The sequence below is a fragment of the Microtus oregoni genome, unplaced genomic scaffold (assembly GCF_018167655.1).
Source record: "Microtus oregoni isolate MIOR12 unplaced genomic scaffold, Mior012 000005F_ref0000423, whole genome shotgun sequence".
Taxonomy (NCBI): Eukaryota; Metazoa; Chordata; class Mammalia; order Rodentia; family Cricetidae; genus Microtus; species Microtus oregoni.
Genome location: NW_024543064.1, coordinates 48,164,009 through 48,183,146, shown reverse-complemented (window position 1 = coordinate 48,183,146; position 19,138 = coordinate 48,164,009). Strand labels below are relative to the sequence as shown.

The 19,138-nt window shown below is 40.3% G+C and overlaps 1 protein-coding gene across 1 annotated transcript in view; it reads left to right on the top strand.

Moving 5' to 3' along the window:
- Positions 1 to 19,138, top strand: part of Ube2u (ubiquitin conjugating enzyme E2 U) — a 28,417-nt gene that overhangs the window by 3,165 nt on the left and 6,114 nt on the right. Inside the window, exons 3-5 of the mRNA XM_041651150.1 lie at positions 216 to 308; positions 3,123 to 3,220; positions 8,569 to 8,689. Of these exons, the coding sequence (XP_041507084.1) occupies positions 216 to 308; positions 3,123 to 3,220; positions 8,569 to 8,689 (312 nt within the window). The remainder of the gene's footprint in view (positions 1 to 215; positions 309 to 3,122; positions 3,221 to 8,568; positions 8,690 to 19,138) is intronic.

The following is a 19,138-nucleotide window of genomic DNA, read 5'->3' as shown; positions in this document are numbered from 1 at the left end:
TAAAGAAGCAACATTTGAGTTGACACATGAGTACAAGCCAAGCTCTAAAGGAGAAGGACATTCATGTTGCAGGCAGGAAAGGTTGCTGCAGTTTCTGGGAAGGAGGAGATCAGTCAATGAAAGGAGGCAGTGTGCCGGGGATGGAGGGAGGGAGTGTTCAATCAGGCTAGAGCTAACCATAACACGTTAATGGCATCATTATTTCTATATTACAGGATTTCTTTTCCACTTGACAATAGATTTTACACCAGAGTACAACCTTGTTCCTCCAGTTGTGAAATTTCTAACAATTCCTTTCCATCCAAATGGTAAGAACTAAGTGAGACTCTTAATATTGTGTTATTATGACTTTTTCTATGCAATTCTTTTTAGTGGGGGATAGTGTTTAATAGCCATGGTCCCCTTTAGCAACTTACAGTTAAAGTAAGAATACTCATTGGAGAAACTTTAAAAGGCAGAAAAATTGTCAATGTCTTTGAATCCGAATAGTTAGTAAAACAACATTTTTGATATTTTACCATATCTCCTTATTTTCCTGTGTACAGTTTTCTGCATAGTTGAGTTGTTACATAGAGTTTTGAATTTGGCCTTAGTTTAGATAGTGTGTCATTTTCCTGCATTTTAAAACTTCTTCTTTTTAATTATGTGTGTGTGTGTGTGTGTGTGTGTGTGTGTGTGTGTGTGTGTGTGTGAAGGGGTGGTGGTTGTGCGCATAAGTGTGGTGCCAGTGGAGGAGAGAAGAGGGTTTTGGGTCCCCTGGAGACAGCAGTTATGAGCCATCCAGCGTGAGTGCTGAGAACCAAATTCAGCAAGTCTCTCGAGCCATCTCCCCAGCACCTTTCCTGCATTTTCATACATCTGTCAAAGATCATTTTAAATGGCTGGATAGTCCACATGTTCATGCATCATTTATTATTTTAGTTGAATTTTATAAAAATAATACTCCAGACAACTTAATCTTTGGGATAGAAATATGTTAGATTGTTCTGCTGAGTTCTCCATAAAGGGATTGCCTAAAGCTTTAAATTTTCTTTAGTTGGGTTCTAAGATAGAAGACAGCGTAGGGTAACTGTTTGTGGGCTTGTACAGGGGCCTTTCCGTGATACTAATGTAAACATATAAACGTTTACAAACCTCTATAGCTATGCACATTATAAACAAGCTAAAAAAATAACAAAACTGTATTGTGAAGACTCAGGGACCATTCATGGTACAGGACAGAATATCTATACCGCATAAAGAACCCTTGTGAACTAGCAGAAAGCTGTGTGAAACCCATGAACAAACACTGGATAGACAGAACACAACAAAACAATCTCATTGTGAAGAAAATAGATAAAAATTAAAACACAACATATTGTGATTCGTCGCCTCTGCTTACAGATCATTAAAAGACATTAAAATTCAATTCTAGTGGGCTTGGGCAGACATTAGTCCCTGCCATAAGGGCGATCTTTTAGGGAAGTGACTTGACACTTTCTAATCACATATAAAATCCACATATCCTACAGGCCAAAATCCCAGGTTTATAGACTATCCTGTTAGATATAGTAGCACAAAAGTATGCTCCATTGAAGGATGATCATTCCCAGTAGATTTAACCATGGCCTTGCGGCAGCCTCTCCCATACATTTCAAATCATCTCTGGATTACTTAACAATGAAAACGCCATGTGCATCGCTGTGCTTCTGTATTGTTTCATAAATAATAACAAGAAAAATGTCCACACAAGTTAAATATGAATGCTAATTTTTCTGACTATTTCTGATACTCAGTTGAATCTATGGATTCAAAACCAATGCCTACAGGGATCACACTATAATGACAATATCCATTGACATAGGAGTCCTTTTTTTTTTTTAACCACAGGAAGTTTTTAAGTAAAACTCCAAGACTACATCTTTCCTCTATATAGAAAAGGAAGACTATGAAAGCTGGATTTTCTTGGTCACTGCAGTGTCCCTAGAATCATCATTGCTTGGCACATAGTAGGTGCTTACATATCTTTTTAATAAGCATATCTCAAGGGCCAGTAAAGCGATCCAGCAGGGAAGGGCACTTGCTGAGCAACCTGACAAGCCCCAGAACCCACATGGTGGAAGGAGAGAACCAACTCCCACAGGTTGTCCTCTGACCTCTAGACATATACTGAACTTCATGTGCATGTGCACACACACACACACACGCACACACGCACACGCACACACACACACGCACACACACACATACACATGCACACACACATGCACATGCACACACACATGCACACACACATGCACACGCACACACACACACACGCATGCACACACACATATACACACAAATAAATGAATGCAAGTACATTTTAATAAATAAATGCAGCTAGAAACAGGTTGCAATTTATTTTAAATGAAAAAGAACACCTTGAAAAGAAAATATCAAAGTACCCTCTCTCATAATAAACACATGAGCTCTTCCAGGTATACAGATGGACATCTGTAGATCAATGTGGCATAAGAGTGGAATTGATAGGCGGGGAACACTCAGGTTTTACCTCACACTTTCTTGTTTCCCCTTTCTCTCCATAGTCCACTATTATCTTTGTAATTAAAATCTACTTTTGAAATTGGGCAAATGGCTTGTGCAAGCATAAGGGGCTGACTTCAAATCCCGAGCAGGCATATAGAAACCCAGCCATGACCACCCACACCTATAACGCCAGCCCTGCGAAAGGAAGGGCTGTGAGCAAGGGGATTGCTGGGGTTTGCTGACCACAAACCTACACCGGTTTCAATGAGAGACCCTCTCTCAAAGAAGTAAGACGAAGACTAATAGAGCAGAGTACCTGATCTCCTCCTCTAACTTCTAGGTATTACAGGCATGCACACGCACATGTACATGTCAATCACACACATACACACTCACACACGAGCCTCAAAAATAAATACTGTATTTGAAATGTATACTATCAAATTACTGCACCAGGAGCCTCTAATCAGCTAAAGCTGGTGGACGCGGGAGAGCCGCGCAGTGATTATCATTATATGAAACAGGAAGAAAGGAAGAAGAGTAGGTCAATTATTTATAAACTATGATGCTTTATAAGTTTTGAATACTAAAACTAATACGCTGTTTTAATACAGTAGACCCACATACCGGTCGGCCCAGTATACACTTTTTGGACAACCAGAACAGCTGGAACACAAATTACACAATACTCAGCATCTTACGTGCTATACAGGTAAGAATACAGTTACTATAATGTACGCTTTCTCTCTCTTCTTCTCTGAGATGGGGCCTCACTATGTAACCCCAGGTTGACCTCAAACTCATGATTCTCCTGCCTCCATCTCCTGGGGACCAGAATTACGAGCATGTACCACCATGCCTAACTTAATGTTTTAACACATTGAATTCTCCCACTTCATTATCACACAAGGGTTAACGTGTACACAGCATATTTAAATGCTTAAAGGATCTGAACGAGCTGGCCAGTGTCAATCAAAACTTCTTCATTGGGAACTGAGGAGTGGATCTTTAGCTGCAGACTTATTTTGAAATTGATAGTTAAAGCCCTTTGCGTTTTATAAAAGAAGAAAGGAACCATTGAAATGTTGTGAATTATAGACATACATCCGGGCTTTATTTCAGCTTCTAACAGTGAACAATGTCTCTGGAGTTGTTCCTAATTCCCGGGCCTCACCGGTCTCACTGGCTACACCTTAGAATATTCAGCTTTCAGCTGCTCTCTCTCTCTCTCTCTCCTAAATGTTCATACCAAACCTGTTGAATAATGAAACCAAAGATACTCTCTCCTCAGGTCAATGGTTCTCAAATGCCACATTCACTGCTGGGCTCATGTTCTTAAACACATATATATCCATTTATGTCCTGTTTCGTTTTCTTTTTCTCTTTCTTTCTGTCTTTTTCTTTTTTAAATTGTCATGAGGGTCAGGTACCCTGGAACTATAATTACAGACAGTTTTGGGCTGCCATGTGGGTGCTGGGACTTGAACTCGGTTCCTCTGGAACTGCAGTCAGGGCTCTTAACCACTGAGCCATCTCTCCAGCCCCATGTCCTTCTTTTTCATCTAATGCTAAAATTAATTATTACAGTAACATTGCTTTGACTGTTTAGAGAAGCTGAACAATCTCCCCACAGGAATCTATTTGTCACCAAGAATATTGGTGATAAATTATTAAAGTTTGACCATCTGGAATACCTGGAGGATAATTTTTAAGATAATTCAGTTTTTTCCACTGGAATTATAATATAATTTCTATTTTCTATTCCTGAAAATAAAAGTTAATATTGTGGTGAATCATCTTAGCAGACCCAGTAAAGTGTTGACCTGTAACAAGATTCAGTTCATTCATTCTGTAAACATGTACTGAACATCTGCCCGTGTGAGCATATCTTCTGTTCATTCATTCATTCTGTTAACATGTACTGAACATCTGCCCGTGTGAGCGTGTCTTCTGTTCATTCTTTCATTCTGTTAACATGTACTGAACATCTGCCCGTGTGAGCGTGTCTTCTGTTCATTCTTTCATTCTGTTAACATGTACTGAACATCTGCCCGTGTGAGCGTGTCTTCTGTTCATTCTTTCATTCTGTTAACATGTACTGAGCATCTGCCCGTGTGAGCGTGTCTTTTGTTCATTCATTCATTCACTCTATAAACATCTACTGAGCATCTGCCCGTGTGAGCGTGTCTTTTGTTCATTCATTCATTCACTCTATAAACGTACTGAACATCTGCCCGTGTGAGCGTGTCTTTTGTTCATTCATTCATTCACTCTATAAACATGTACTGAGCATCTGCCCGTGTGAGCGTGTCTTCTGATAGAGACATGGAGCTGGAGAGACGGCACAATGTTTAAGAGTACTTGCTGCTCTTGTAGAGGACCCAGGTTAGGTTCCCACCACCCACACGGTGACTCATAGCTGTCTGAAACTCCAGTTCCAAGAGATCCAGAACCCTCTTCTGGCCTCTGCAGACCCCTAGGTATACATGTGGTACACAGACATACACATAATATATAATGTATACAAGTTCAGATACATATCTAGGAAAACTCTAACTCCAATGCTATATGTATTTCCTTCCCATCCTTACTTCTAAGTTTCTGTTAGAATCATCCATTGCCTCCTACGTTCTCCTCTGCCCCAGAGCAGAGGACCTGCTTTTTGCACTTAGGTTCACACTCAGCTATGGGATCCTGCTTCTGTTTGTATCCCCATGCTTTTCTGCACTCACATTGCTTGATGTACTTCTGACCCAAAAGAACTCACAGAGATGGAAACTCTAACAGTATAGACACAAGCAAAGCTTGAACCTCGAGTAACGCTTGGCCGTCTCTCCAGCAGATGGCCACCCACCTCTGTCCCTGCTCTCCAGACTGTCCATCAACCAAGGGGCTCTTCACACCCCAGTTAGGTCACGCACCTCTCCTTCTCATATGTCGTTTCTGATTCCTTTTCCTAGGGCAGAATTTATGGCATTGGTCTGGAGGGCACTGGCTTTGCCAGGTACCTGACTGTATTTAGATTTCTGTCCGATACTATGGCACTTCGATGCACATACTGTTCCCCAAACTGTTTTTACTGGACCAGCCTGTAGCCTGATTGAAATGTGCCAAAGAGCTGAATTCTCACTTACTCTTTAGTAATTTCATTTAAACCACTACCTTTTACCAATGTTTACTAGTAATGGACAATACAGACACAAATCATAATTATTGCTTACTTTCTTTTGAATTAAAAAACCATATTTCTAATTACCATGTTGTTGCTTTTCATAGAGATGGTACTTTAAATGTTGTTTAAAATATTTTAAAAATAGTAGCCATCCCACCAAAATAAATGCAATCTTAAATAATTAGAAAATTCCACATAAAATAAAAAGACAAATATCAACACTCATCCATAAAACAAATTTCAAAACCATCAGCTGCAATCAAATGGATATTATAAAACCTATCTCTCTACTGTTACAGGCACTTGCTGAAGATCCAGAATTCTCCGTTTATTTCTGGAGTCTTTTGTTTTTGAAATTCTGTCACCATGAGTCTAATTTAAAGACTGAGCCTTTGTTCTCTTTGGCTCCTTTAGCAGTGTGTCCAACTTACACATATGCTAATCTACTAATAACATATAGTAGTAGTATAAACAAATATGCCAATTTTTAAAAGTCATCAAATACTTGCAATAGCCATGTATATGTCATATGAATAAGTCTCTCGCACACAGCAGTTAAGGAGAAAATATGCAATAAAATTTGCCAGATGTGCCTTGCTGAGTAAGATTCTCTCCAGCCAGAGACCAAAGCTTTACTCTCAATGATGAGTTTCTTCTGCTTCCCACCCACTTTGAAAGGTAGGGTGGGATCCTCTCTGAATCCTTATTTGGGCAATTATTATGATCTTGGAAATGCAGGCTGAATGTGTTTCCCAGAGAGAAAACTCTAGTAAAAGCAGAGAATTCTTGTTGCTTTTGAAATATCAGATGTCAAAATGATTACTTTCATTTGAGAAAGTCTGCTATAAGTTCCAAATTTTTGTTTTGATTTTGCTTATGGTTTTCTGTATGCATTTATTATTCAAAGGACAACTTGCTGGAGAAGTTTCTCTCCTTCCACTATATGGGTCCTAGGGCTCAAACTCAGGTAGAGAAGTTTAGCCGCAAGCACCTTCACCCATGAACTCTCGCTTGCCCTATTTTTCTGTCTGTTTTAAGGTAGGGTCTCACTATGAAGTCCTGATTGGCCTCAAATTCATCATCTCTTGCTTCCAGCTCTCCAGATGTGTGCCACCATATAGAACCTTTTCATGATTTTCATTCATTTATTTATTAGTTTACATTTGTCTCTTTATGTGGGGGTGACAGGCTTTGAAACACATGTAGAGGTCAGGACAGCTTATAGGAGTCCACAGAGAAGTCCTCATTCCTCGTGGCTTGCTCAGCTTGATGCAACCCAAAACCACCGGCCTGGAGGTGGCACCGCCTACAGTAGGCTGGGTCCTCCTACATCAATCATTAATGCAGAAAATGCACCACAGGCTTGTTGACTGGTCAAGCAAATGGAGGCAATGCTTCAATTAAGGTTCACTCTTCCCAGATGACCCCAGTTTGTGTCAAGTTGAAAAACAAAACCAAACCAGCACAAATAGTAAGACATGCAGTAATTCTGCTAACCGTATTTTATTAGCCTGCATATTATAACATGCAATGTCCAAAATATTGAATTCATAAACAAATATTTTTAGTTTAGGGTGAAACAATTTTTTGAAGTGACTAATAAGCAAATCATGCTTTAGCACAACAATTTTGGTAACCACTGGTCATTTGTTTTGGCCGAAGTATATGGATTCTGTGATATGCAGAATTATAAAAAGATTCCCTCAAGACACTAACCTACATACTACTATGAATGAAATACATACGGAATTTTGGTTATCAGTCAACTCACCTTAAGACAAAAAGGTTAGTCTATACTTTGCAAGGTGCTCGTGGTCTCCTCCTAACACCAGAAGGCAGAAGAGGGAGGATAGCTGAAGAAGGGTGTGGCCAAAGGAGAGGTCAGATGCCAAGCTCGGGGAGGTTCTCTTGCACCATAGCTGGCTCTGAGACGCTAAACATCAAAGACAAGGATGGAAGAGATGACTGTAGGAGCAGAAGGTGTCCCCCAGCTAACAGTCTGAACAATAATGAGACCCTCAATTCTACAGCTGAAAGGAACTGAATTCAGCCAACCTCATGCTTGTAAGAACATGGAAAGTGCTTCATCCAGATTCTTCTGACAAGAGCCCAGCCTGCTGATATTTGGCCTCTGGCCTTGTTAAAGCTAGAAAATAGTCCTACATTCTGAGTTTTCCACCTAAAACTGCAGATTATAAGACTGTTCCTTTTAAGATGCTAATTTATGGTAGTCAAAAAAAAAATCACAGAAAACTACTGTAGGTGCTAAATTAATCATTTAAAGACCAAAAGGGATAGCAACATGTGTGCAATCTTTGTACCTGTGTGTTTAGACATGATCTAATGTAGTCTCCTATTAGTATGTAATGGGAGACTTTTTTATTGTTTTCCAATGTTTATCTTACTTTATATAAAAATCCAATTTAAATTTATATGATAGAATGGATGTTATAAAAGATAAAAGCTTTTGCTTTGACCCCAGTGTTTGATGAATACACACAATAAAACCAAGATAAAGTGAGTTTCCTGGGCATGTTCTGTATCTTCTGTCATCTCTACAAACCTGTCTCCTAGAATGTCTAGACACCAGCAGTCCCCGGGAAAGCACGATGTGAGGTAACAAGCCACGAGCCTCATGGTAAAATCTAGAATAATAGAAATGGATTCATTTAAGCTATAAGAGCTAGTTAATAATAAGCCTGAGCTAATAGGCCAAACCGTTTGTAATTAATATTAAGCCTCTGCGTGGTTATTGAGGAACTGGCAGGCAGGAGAGAAACATCCAGTTACACTCACTGAATGCTTGTTGGGTTTACATGCATTGACTTGTCTTGTTATTCCAAGAAAAGTTTGTTTTGAACTTGTTTGTTGTATGTGCTTTCTTTTAGAGGCTACTTTCTAAACCTGTCCTAGAAAACCCAGTGAATTTGGAAGCAGCCAAGATGTTGGTTAAAGATGAGGCTATGTACAGAGTAGTAGTTCAGAAACTTTTCAAGCCAGCACCACCAGGTAAGAACTACTTGCCTGGTTTTCCTTGGCAGTTAGCACCTGTACATGAACTATTTAAAGCAAATAAGTGATTGAATAAATCGCTGACATGTAAGGGATAGTTTAATATTTTCTGTATCCATTTTCAGTAAGGAAATGGCATTGCATTTTCTCTCCTATAGCTATTTGTCAGACCAACCGGAGTGAACCTTTTACATTTTTAAATTTTTTGTTTTTTATTAGTGTGTGGTTTGGATGGGTGGGTAGACACAGCGCGTGTGTGGAAAGGAGAAGAACACTTGAAGGGGTTAGTTCTCTCCTCCCACCACGGATCCCCATTATTAAACTCGTCATCAAGCCTGTGTATCAAGGGATTTTATTTTTTTTTTACCTGCTGAGCCATCTTGCTAGCACAGTATACTTCTTTTTAAAATATCATTAAAGATTTCAATCTCAATGTATTTACATGTTATGGTCATGTAAATGATAGAGATGGGCACTATCAATTAAATATCCACCCATTATCATATGGCATCTGACTTTTATTCTCACATCTGTAATGAACGTTTCCCAGACCCCAGATATTGCTGACCTTTGCCTCCTTGCCTCTTGTTTAAGAAAATATTCAACATTTTCTTCCTGGGCATTTTCTTCCCAGATATTCTTTGCAATGGTCCTGTGGGAACGACACTGGAAACACTCCAGTCTCCTGCTTAATTCTTGATATCCTTGGATTCCTGCCAGCATCCTCCACTCTGTGCTGGCTCCTTCCACCTCCATTGTTCCCATGTTGTCTTTCCAGTCAGCGGAGCCCAGAGGGTTTTCCCACAGGCAAGCAATGAGACGGAGTTCCTTCTTACCTGCCCTGGCCCTCCTAGAAGCGTTCAGCAACCTTGCACACCAGTATGCTTGCCTCTCCAGCCTGCAGACTTCCATCACTTTGCATACTCCCCTCTCCTGTTTTTATCGACCCCACCCCTGCTTTCCTTCTACGACTCCACCCTTCGCAGTTCATTCGGAAAGGCTTGTGAAAGCTTGTACCATGGTGATCAAGTTCAATTCTTCCTCCTCCACAGGCTTTTGGATCTGATACAAATTAAGCAGTATTAATCAGAAGGCCTCACCAATACCTCCAGGCACATGCTTGGTTTTTTTTCAGAGTTTTTCCAGCTTTTGCTGGCCCCTTTGAAGTTGATGGATGCATAGAGGAATAGCACTGCTTCACACTGGCATCTCTTCTGCACCTAGCGGTATCCGTACCATCCACAGAAACATTCTCTAGAATAGTCTGACTCTCAGGAAATATCTGGAAGATGAATGAAGAGTATATATCATTTAACCTTTCACAGAAACCTACTATACCCTCATTACAAAAAATATTTTGTGTCGTGAAATTGTGCCCTTATGCTGGTGAACAGCATTTTTTTAAAACGTGGTTTAAAAATTTTTCTACAATGAATCACTTTATGCATGGATTTTGATTGTTGTCCTGCTATGGGACAAACCTAAAATCAAAGCTAAATATGGTGGCACACACCTGCCATTCCTGTACTCAGAAGCAGAGATGATGAGTTCAGGTTAGACTTAGCTATGCAGCAAGACCTTGACTCAAATAAAAGCAAGCACTGTTTACTTTCCCTGTTTATGTTACTTAATTTTTTTTTTGCAAATGCAACTGAAGGAAGAAAAGTCTTATTTTGGTTTATAGATAGCAGTCCTAGTCCATTGTGGTGGGGAAATCACAGGAAGAGAAGCATAAAGCAGTTGGTCACATTGTACATAGAGTCAAGAGGCAGAGAGCAATGCATGCTGGTACTCAGTCAGCTTTCTCCTATTGATGCAGTCTAGAACCCAACCCCAGGAAATGGTGCCACCCACCGTAGATGGTTTCACCCATCTCAATCAAACTGGTCAAGAGACTTGCACACAGGTATGCCCAGAGGTGCATCTCCTAGGTGATTTCATCAAGACAATAGAAATTAACCATTGCAGCTCCAGCCCTTGTCAATGTGACAGCCAATTACATCACTTTCAGCTAATACCTTCCACCTTCTGTCCCTAAACTCTCATGTTCATCCCATAATGCAAAATAGAACCCAACTTCAAATGTCCCCACAGTCACTAACAGTTCCACCAATGAAAGCATCCAAAGTTCTTTCCTCATTCGAGACTCGAGGCGAATCACTTCGTTGTTAACTACTATAAAATACAAACAAGTTTAATACTTCTAATATACAGTGGTACAGAATAAATATTCATATTCCAAAAAGGAAGAATAGGGTCAAAGCAATGAATGATAATATCAAAGCAAGACCCAAATGTGGAAAAACACCAAATCTGGCAGCTCCATAACTGGCATCTAGAGCTCATGGTTAGATCATCTGGGCTTCAAAAGGTTCATATTTCCATACTTCTCCAGGGCTGTAGCAGATAGCATATATAGAATTTCTCATACCAGCTCCAGTCTATGCCTCTAGCTTGCCTTTGTACACATTCCACCATTGTAATATCCCCAACATCCTGACATCTCTTGTAATTTAGGCTCTACATTTAGTGCCCACTTTAGGGCCTCCTTGCAGGGACTCTAACCCTGTCACACCCTTGCCTTTTACACTGCCTAGAACTACAGAGCAGGACTTCATGCCTCTCTCATGCTTGGAAAACTAGTGCCACGCAGGTGATACTGGGAAGTTCCTACGACCCTGGGGAAATACTTCTCTAATCAGTAGTTTTCGAGGAGCAGAGAACCCCTGCAGTTTAGGTTTTCTTCCTTCAGATGAATTCGGTTTTTCATAAGGTACAGTCTCTATTGGGTGAGGTTTTACCCTGAGGACACCTTGCCCACAAACCCAATGAAAGCCAAGCTCCTCTGGTGCACTCGTATCTGAAACAATTACAGCTGTTTTTTCTCAGTGCCAGCCTAAACGCTCTCCTGTCTTGAAGTTTTCCCCGCCAAACAAATTAGTCCATCAACTGTAAATTCAACTTCACTCAAGTTCTCAGGACACAGGCTCTTGGCCAAAATATCACAGGAATGGCCCATCCCACTTCCTGATGGAGATCTTGTTCCCTGACTGGGCCTGCACTGCCCATGTGTCTCTGGTCATTCTTGTCTCTTAGGTTCCCATCAGAATAGCTCATGTAAGCTCTGCTTGCCGCATTTAAGAACTTTCCTGGTCCAACCTCCAAAGTCTTCCACATCCTTCCCTCAAGCCAGTTCTAAAGGCCTAAGAACAATGTGCTCAGGTTTCCCACAGTACAGGCCACACTTATCAGTACCAAACTGACGTATTATTTATTTCTCTATTGCTGTCATAAAACACTCTGACTTTAAGTAAGGAAGGGTTTGTTTTGGCTCACAGTGTGAGGTTACTAGGATACACACATTGGAGCCCACAAGACTCTACAGGGACTGCACAGCCGACAGACCAATAGGCAGATCCACGGGAAGTGTATACGTCCACGTCCACATGGAATAACCCATTTTGCAGAGCTGTGGGAACACTTGTCTTTTGGAAAAGTCACTGTCATAACTGTGGAAACCTTGCGAAGCTATGATTCTTCCTTTCAAAACGGGATTCATTCCCAGAACACCTCAGCAGTGTAATCTCTGATTGGGCCATGGAAGGACCTTGCTCCATTCCCCCACATCATGAGGCTTTGGAGCAATGACATTCACTCTTTGTTCTAGGAGTCAAATTTACATTGAGTCTATCTCACAAAATTACCAGCTAACAGACCACATAGAAATGTCTATAGAATGTAGGCACTGAGCAGGAAGGCAGCATGCCCCACCTTTGCTAGCAAACAAATCCGGGCATCCTCAAAGCTGGTTATCACCAAGGAGATTAGATGACAAGAATGTGTGAATCCAGGATTCAGGGATGTTTAGTAATGCAGTATGAGGAGCGGTGGGCTGCATTCCCGCCCAGCTCTGCACGGCTAGCTTTACCCAAAATAATTACACATGAATTGTATTCTTTTAAACACTGCCTGGCCCATTAGCTCTAGCCTCTTACTGATTAACTCTCACATCTTGATTAACCCATATTTAGTAATCTGTGTAGCACCATGAGGTGGTGGCTTACCAGCAAGGATCTTGACCTGTGTCCATCTTGGAGAGGAGAGCTATGGCATCTGCCTGAAGAGGAGAGGCATGGCGTCTGGCTCACTGCCTTCTTCCTCCCAGAATTCTGTTCTGCCTATTCCGCCTATCTAAGCTGCTGTCCTATCAAAAGCCAAGGCAGTTTCTTTATTAACCAATGAAAGTAATACATAGACAAATGACCCTCCTCCCTCATAGTAACTTTGTCTAGTGGTTTGGGATGTCAGGTACTTCTCCTTGAATCCTGGTTCTTTCCTGGGTTGGGCCACCTGTTCCAGAGTACAGCTTTGTCAGGTTCTACCTGCCCCTTTTAGTGATTTTGATATGCATATTATCATTGCCCTTACCTATGGAATTTTCCAACTATGTCTATAAAACCTAGAAACCTGGTGGAGATCAGCCCTTACTCTTCTTCTTCTTTTCACTACTTCTACTTATTCCCCTTACTCTCATTTCTTCTCCTTATTCTTCCCCTTACTCTTCTTCTTATTCTTCCTCTCCTCCACGCCCCCTTCATTTTTACTACATGAAAAATAAAGAAGATGCAAAGGTAATATACTTGAGTTATTTTTCACCCTCAGATTTTCACCTGCCATAGACATCCAATTCTGAGCCCTGAGGGGGTACTGAGGCTGGTACTCAAGGCCCCCAATATACACAGTCAAGGGACAGAGAGCCATGAATGCCAGTGCTCAGCCAGCTTTCTCAGGTTTATACTACAGGACACAAGTCTGTAGGTGGAAGTTCCTGCCTCACTAGGTCCCACAGTCATTCATTCCCAAAGAAATACACAGAGGTTTACATTAATTATAAACAGTTTGACCTGTTTAGCTCAAGCTTATTATTAGGTAGCTCTTAAAACTTAAATTAACCCATAATTCTTATTGATGTTTAGCCACGTGACCTTTTCTCAGTGCAGCTTTTTCATCTTGCTTCCTCTGTGTCTGGGTGGTGACTGCAGACTGAGCCTTTCCTCCTCCCAGAATTCTCCTAGTCTGGTCATCCCACCTATACTTCCTGCCTGGCTATTGGTCAGTCAGCATTTCATTAAACCAATACAAGTGACAAATCTTTACAGGGTACAAGAGCATTATCCCACAGCACAAACTCGGGAAATAGTGCTAACCATAGTAACTTAATCTTTCCACTTTAGTTACTCTAGTCAAAATGAACCCTCCCAGGCATGTGCAGAGGCCCATCGCCTGGGTGGTTCTAAATCTCATCAAGCTGACAACTGAAATTGACTATCCCTGAAGTCAGTCTCCTTTTGTTCTCCCTGTTAGACTTCATCCTTACAGGTTTATCATCACAACTTTACCATCACACCGTTCAGAAAAGCCAGCCAAACCAGCAAACACCCAGAAAACCAGGAATGAACCAAACAGCAGTCCTTAGCAGTTGTCACCATTTTATATGCGCGTGATAGTGAAATGTGCAGAAATCAAAGCCAGCTGATGTGCCTCGGCTAGCTCGCCATCTTGACTGTTCTGGGACCCCACGACAGGAATGACTTTCAGAGGTCTATGGGGGAAGAGCATGCTGATTTGGAGACAGCAACTGCTTCTGCACACCAGGAGAAGAAAGTGGTGGGAAGCTTCCTCAGCGCTGTATTAGACAGAAGTATGTCTACATGGACTTGTGTGAAAACTACACCCAGCAGGAAGCAACTTCTTGTAAACACTTGCAAAAGGATCTCTGCAAGATTAGAAAAATCCTCACTTTTATATTATACATTTAAAATATTAATACAGAATCCAGGAAATGTATAGGAAGAATTATTGTCACATCTTAGACAATATGAATTTGAGTCAATACATGAAAACCACGAGGCAACTCATTTGATCATCTCTTTCTTTAGCTTTAGATGAGAGCTATGTCCCCAGTGCCCAGTATAGTAGCAGACAGAGGGATTGAATAAAAATTTGTAGAACGAGCGAATGAAAAAAATAACTTCCTACAAATTTAGAATTAGATTTTACTTCCCAGTTTACTTAATACTTGAAAGGGCTTTTAATCATCTTGTCTTCACCACCTCATCCTTGGGGAGACATTCAAAAATGGATTAGTTGAAGGCCACAGAGCACCAAAGAATCCACACAAAACTTCCCAGTCTCTCATGCTTCAAGTTTAATGGGTGAATGCTTGTTTAGGGTCAAATTGTAAGAATTTGCATGTGTAAAATGGAAGGCCAATGTGATAGCCAAATTCAGTACAATGAATAGGTTCCCAGGGGAACTCTTTACTTAATGTAAACCAGCAGTAGGAAATGTGCATCTACCAAACACGTGTTACATGGCTTTACCCTACCGTCTGGTGGGCCCTCGTCTGAAATACCTGCTTGCTCCACTCGGAACATCACCTTTCCTACGGCTGAAGAAACTACTTTGCTCATGCAAGATCAAAGGTGGCTGGAAGGTGCTTTGCAGACGTCTGAAGAGCTGTCCTACAAAGGAAAGATTTTGTCTGTGTGGCTCCAGAAAACTGTGGTCCTGACATTTACACGCCAGTCAACCTGTCCTAGGTCTTCCAGACAGTAGCCACTCAAGTCCAGTGTTTGCAGGCTTGGCCCCACTTTCTACCAGAATATATCTTGACTGCATTGGAGATGTTTTCCTCAATAGTCAGTGTCATCAATTAGTTTATCCTAAGCCCCAGCCTTGCACATAATATGTAGACATGCAAATGCCACTCATTCCTCAAGTTCTCCCCAAATAACGTCAGTGTTTGCCCAACCTACACGGCGATCCAAGCTCTAAGTTCAAGCTTTCGTGTTCTTATAATAGGCTTCCATTCTTGTGACTTGGCTCCCTTATCTAGAGTGCTCACACACCCTAGGCTGCCTAGTACCATCCTGATCGAACTGTTCCTAGTGGTCCCGTTAGCTTGCAGTGAGCTAGTTCGGGCTATGAATTAAGAGGCAGCTGACAGGACTGCTAACTGGCCTTCTGTAGAGGCAAAGGATGCTGTAGCTGCATCCTTCATGACAGACAGAACCACGCAAGTCCTTAAACAGTTCTATAACTCCAGTTGCTTAAAAGAACAAACAAAGTCAGTTGGTCAGGTAGTAAGCTCTTCGTCAAAATGGTGTTAATTTATAACCACCAGTATTGATTTAGTGGAGTTAAATGGCCATTTTCAATGTTATCTAAGAGATCAGTTGCCTGGTTATGGTGGGAACTGGACAAGAAGCCACTCAGGCACTTGCTAGTTATGAAAATTTGAAGAAAGAAAGGTCTGGAAGGAGCCAATGTGTAGCAGCTGTTCGCCATCCAGACTGATTACTGTGACCTTCTAGCTTGTCATGGAAGGGAGTTCGTATTGGCTCTGTGTCCTTTGTTATTTCTCAAGCTGTCCTTGTCCTTTGCTTTCTGGCTGCTTAATACAGTCAAATAATGTTTATCTTCTGAGGACCATGCTTGCTTTGACATTTGAAACATAGGATTTATATAATTTTAAATTTTTTTGGTTGAAGTAAAATCTTGAGTATAAAAATAGAAATTCTGAGTAAAAGGTAACTAATTCTGGTATAATGATTGTTTTTGTTAGCCAGGTGTCTTCATGTAACTTTTGATAACGGAAGATTGTTTTAAATTTCAGATGCTAGTTTTAATAAACTATATTATAATAAACTGGCAGATGAGTCAACAAATTACCATGCACAACTGGCAGATGAATTAATATCTGAATAAAGGGAATTACAGAAGTCGGGAGGATGATAATACTTTTTTACATCATACACCTTTTCAAAATTTGGTTTTGAAATGAATTTCTATTAAATAGAGTTTTTCACAGAAGTTCACAGAGAAGTACCCTGTCTAACACAGAGTGGGCAAGCTTCCTGTCACTTCCTCCTCAAGAAATATGTATTCAGATAATTCTGTTAGGTTTCTAGCTATAAAGATGTAAGCATTTGATTCTCCACTTTAAGCTCCAGTTTAAGCCGAGTTTCTAATTTTTTATAACATCGAGTAACTTTTAAGACCATTTTCTCTCTACACAGAAAGCTGATGAAGTCTCATAGAATTGCGAGTCTCCATTTTATTTTTAAACTACATGCATGGGGAGGCATGCGGGGTGGGGGTGGGAGTGAAAAATCTCCTTCCTCTGGAAAACGGATTTTCAAGACACCGGGGAAAAGGAAATTTAGTCGGACCACACTGCTCACTTCTCACTTAACAGAAACTTCAGAAGCATCCCTGAGACCCAGCGACTGCAGTGTTCTCTCACACATCCAGTCCCTTAGGGCGGAGATGCAGGAGGGGAGTTGAACCAGACCTGGGGTGCATCGCCTCACTGTGTATGAGCGGCTCACAATAGGCCAGGGACTTCGTAGCGAAGTGTCTAAATTGTTAGTTTTAACTGAAATGTTAGGTTTATATTTTTATCAAAGAAACGTGTTCATAGCTTTGAAAGACAAAAAGTAGAACTTAGTTTTGCATATAGCATTTCAAGATCTTAGAAGCCTGAACCGGTCATCTTTGGGTGCTGCCCCCTGGAGGCAGCAACGTTCAGCGCTCTTAGCTGTTTCTTCCTGCATAGACTACCACATTCCAGATCAGCTTCCCTGCTAGTTACCTGAGATTTTAGTTATTAGTTGTTATTTATAGACTTTATCTTATGCAACAAAAAAGACTGGCCTCTTACATTGCTATTCATATCTACTCTTCTTCCACCTCATAGTTTTCATTATATTCATATGTAATTTTTTGAATTTGTTAATACTTTGTAATTACTTTGTAAATGCTTTTAAATTACTTTAAAAATGCTTTGTAAATATTCCCCACAATTCAGACATGGTGGTTATCTTTCTTTTCTTTTCCAGAAAGGCCTGATTTTCTTTCCCTTGCTTCTATAAATTCCTATCTATTCTTTTGTGTGAAATTTCCTGGTCAAGCTATGAAATAGCTCCTAGATGTTGATCAATAGTCTTCCCTTATTTTGTTCCTGTTGTTAATTTCTCAGGTTAGTGTACAAAATAATGTGTTTGGTTTCATCAAGGTGTCCTCATACATAAGCATTCTTAACTTTTTTCAACTGTTCTCTCCCACTACTCTCCCCTATCTCCTACCTTTCCTTTATACATATTACATTGCCCTATTTCCCACCTCCTCATAGAGCTTTTCTTCTGCATCTCATGATCTGCCCTCTAAGTGTGGCCTGTTTCACTTGACACAATGATTTTTCAGTTGTACTCATTGTCCTTTATAACTGCATAAAAATCCATTGTATATGTAGACCACATTTTCTTTGTTCATCTGCTGATGAGCACATCTCAATGGGCCCATTTCTTGACTATTATGAATAATGCAGCTATATGTGTAATTATGCCAATAATTCTGTGGTACGTTGACTGGGAGCTTTGAGAAATGTACTCAGTTTTTTGGTGAGTCTCCATACTAATTTCTATAATGGTTATGTAAGTTTATATTCCTGTCGATGGAAGTTTCTGTCCCACCCAGTCTTGCAACCATTCCATCCCAAAGAAACACACAGATGTTTATCTTAATTATAAACTGTTTGGCCTATTAGCTCAGGCTTATTATTAACTAGCTCTTACAACTTAAGTTAACCCATAATTCTTGTCTATGGTTAACCACGTGGCTTGGTACTTTTTCTAAGTGATGCATTCTCATCTTGCCTCCTCTACATCTGGCTGGTGGCTGACTATCTTTTCTCTTCCCAGAACTCTCTTAGTCTAGTAGCCCCACCTATACTTCCTTCCTGGCTACTGGCCAATCAGCATTTTATTAAACTATTATGAGTGACAAATCTTTACAATATACAAGAGCATTATCCCATCATATTTTTACTGGTGATGAATGAATAAGGATTCCTGTGTTTTGCACTGTTTTTATTTTAATTACTACCTAGTTCACTGATTGTTGTACATCCGTTTAAGTGGTTTAAATCTTCTTGACTTAACTTTGGTGGGTCATATGTATCAAGAATTTATGTTTCTTCGAGATATCCCAGATTTTTGGAAGTATAAGTTTCCAAAGCACTCCCTAATGAGTCTCTGCTTTTTCAGTGGAATTTGTCTTAACCTCCTTTTTTACATCTCTCATTCCATTAATTTGGATGTTCTCTTTATTTTGGTTATTTGATTAGGGATCCATCAATCTTATATTTATTTTTCAAAGAACCAACTCTTTGATTGAATCTATGCATTATTCTTTTTTCATTAATTTCTTTCATGATCTTCACTCTTTCTCGCCACCTGACGCTTTTGGGTTAGGATTTGTTTTGTTTCCTCAATGACTCACCAGTCCTTTAGAGAATCCACTGTTCAGTCTCCATTTAGTTGTGTCGTTTCTTCAGTTTTCTTGCTATTGATTTCTGATTTTACTCTACTATAATTTAATAAT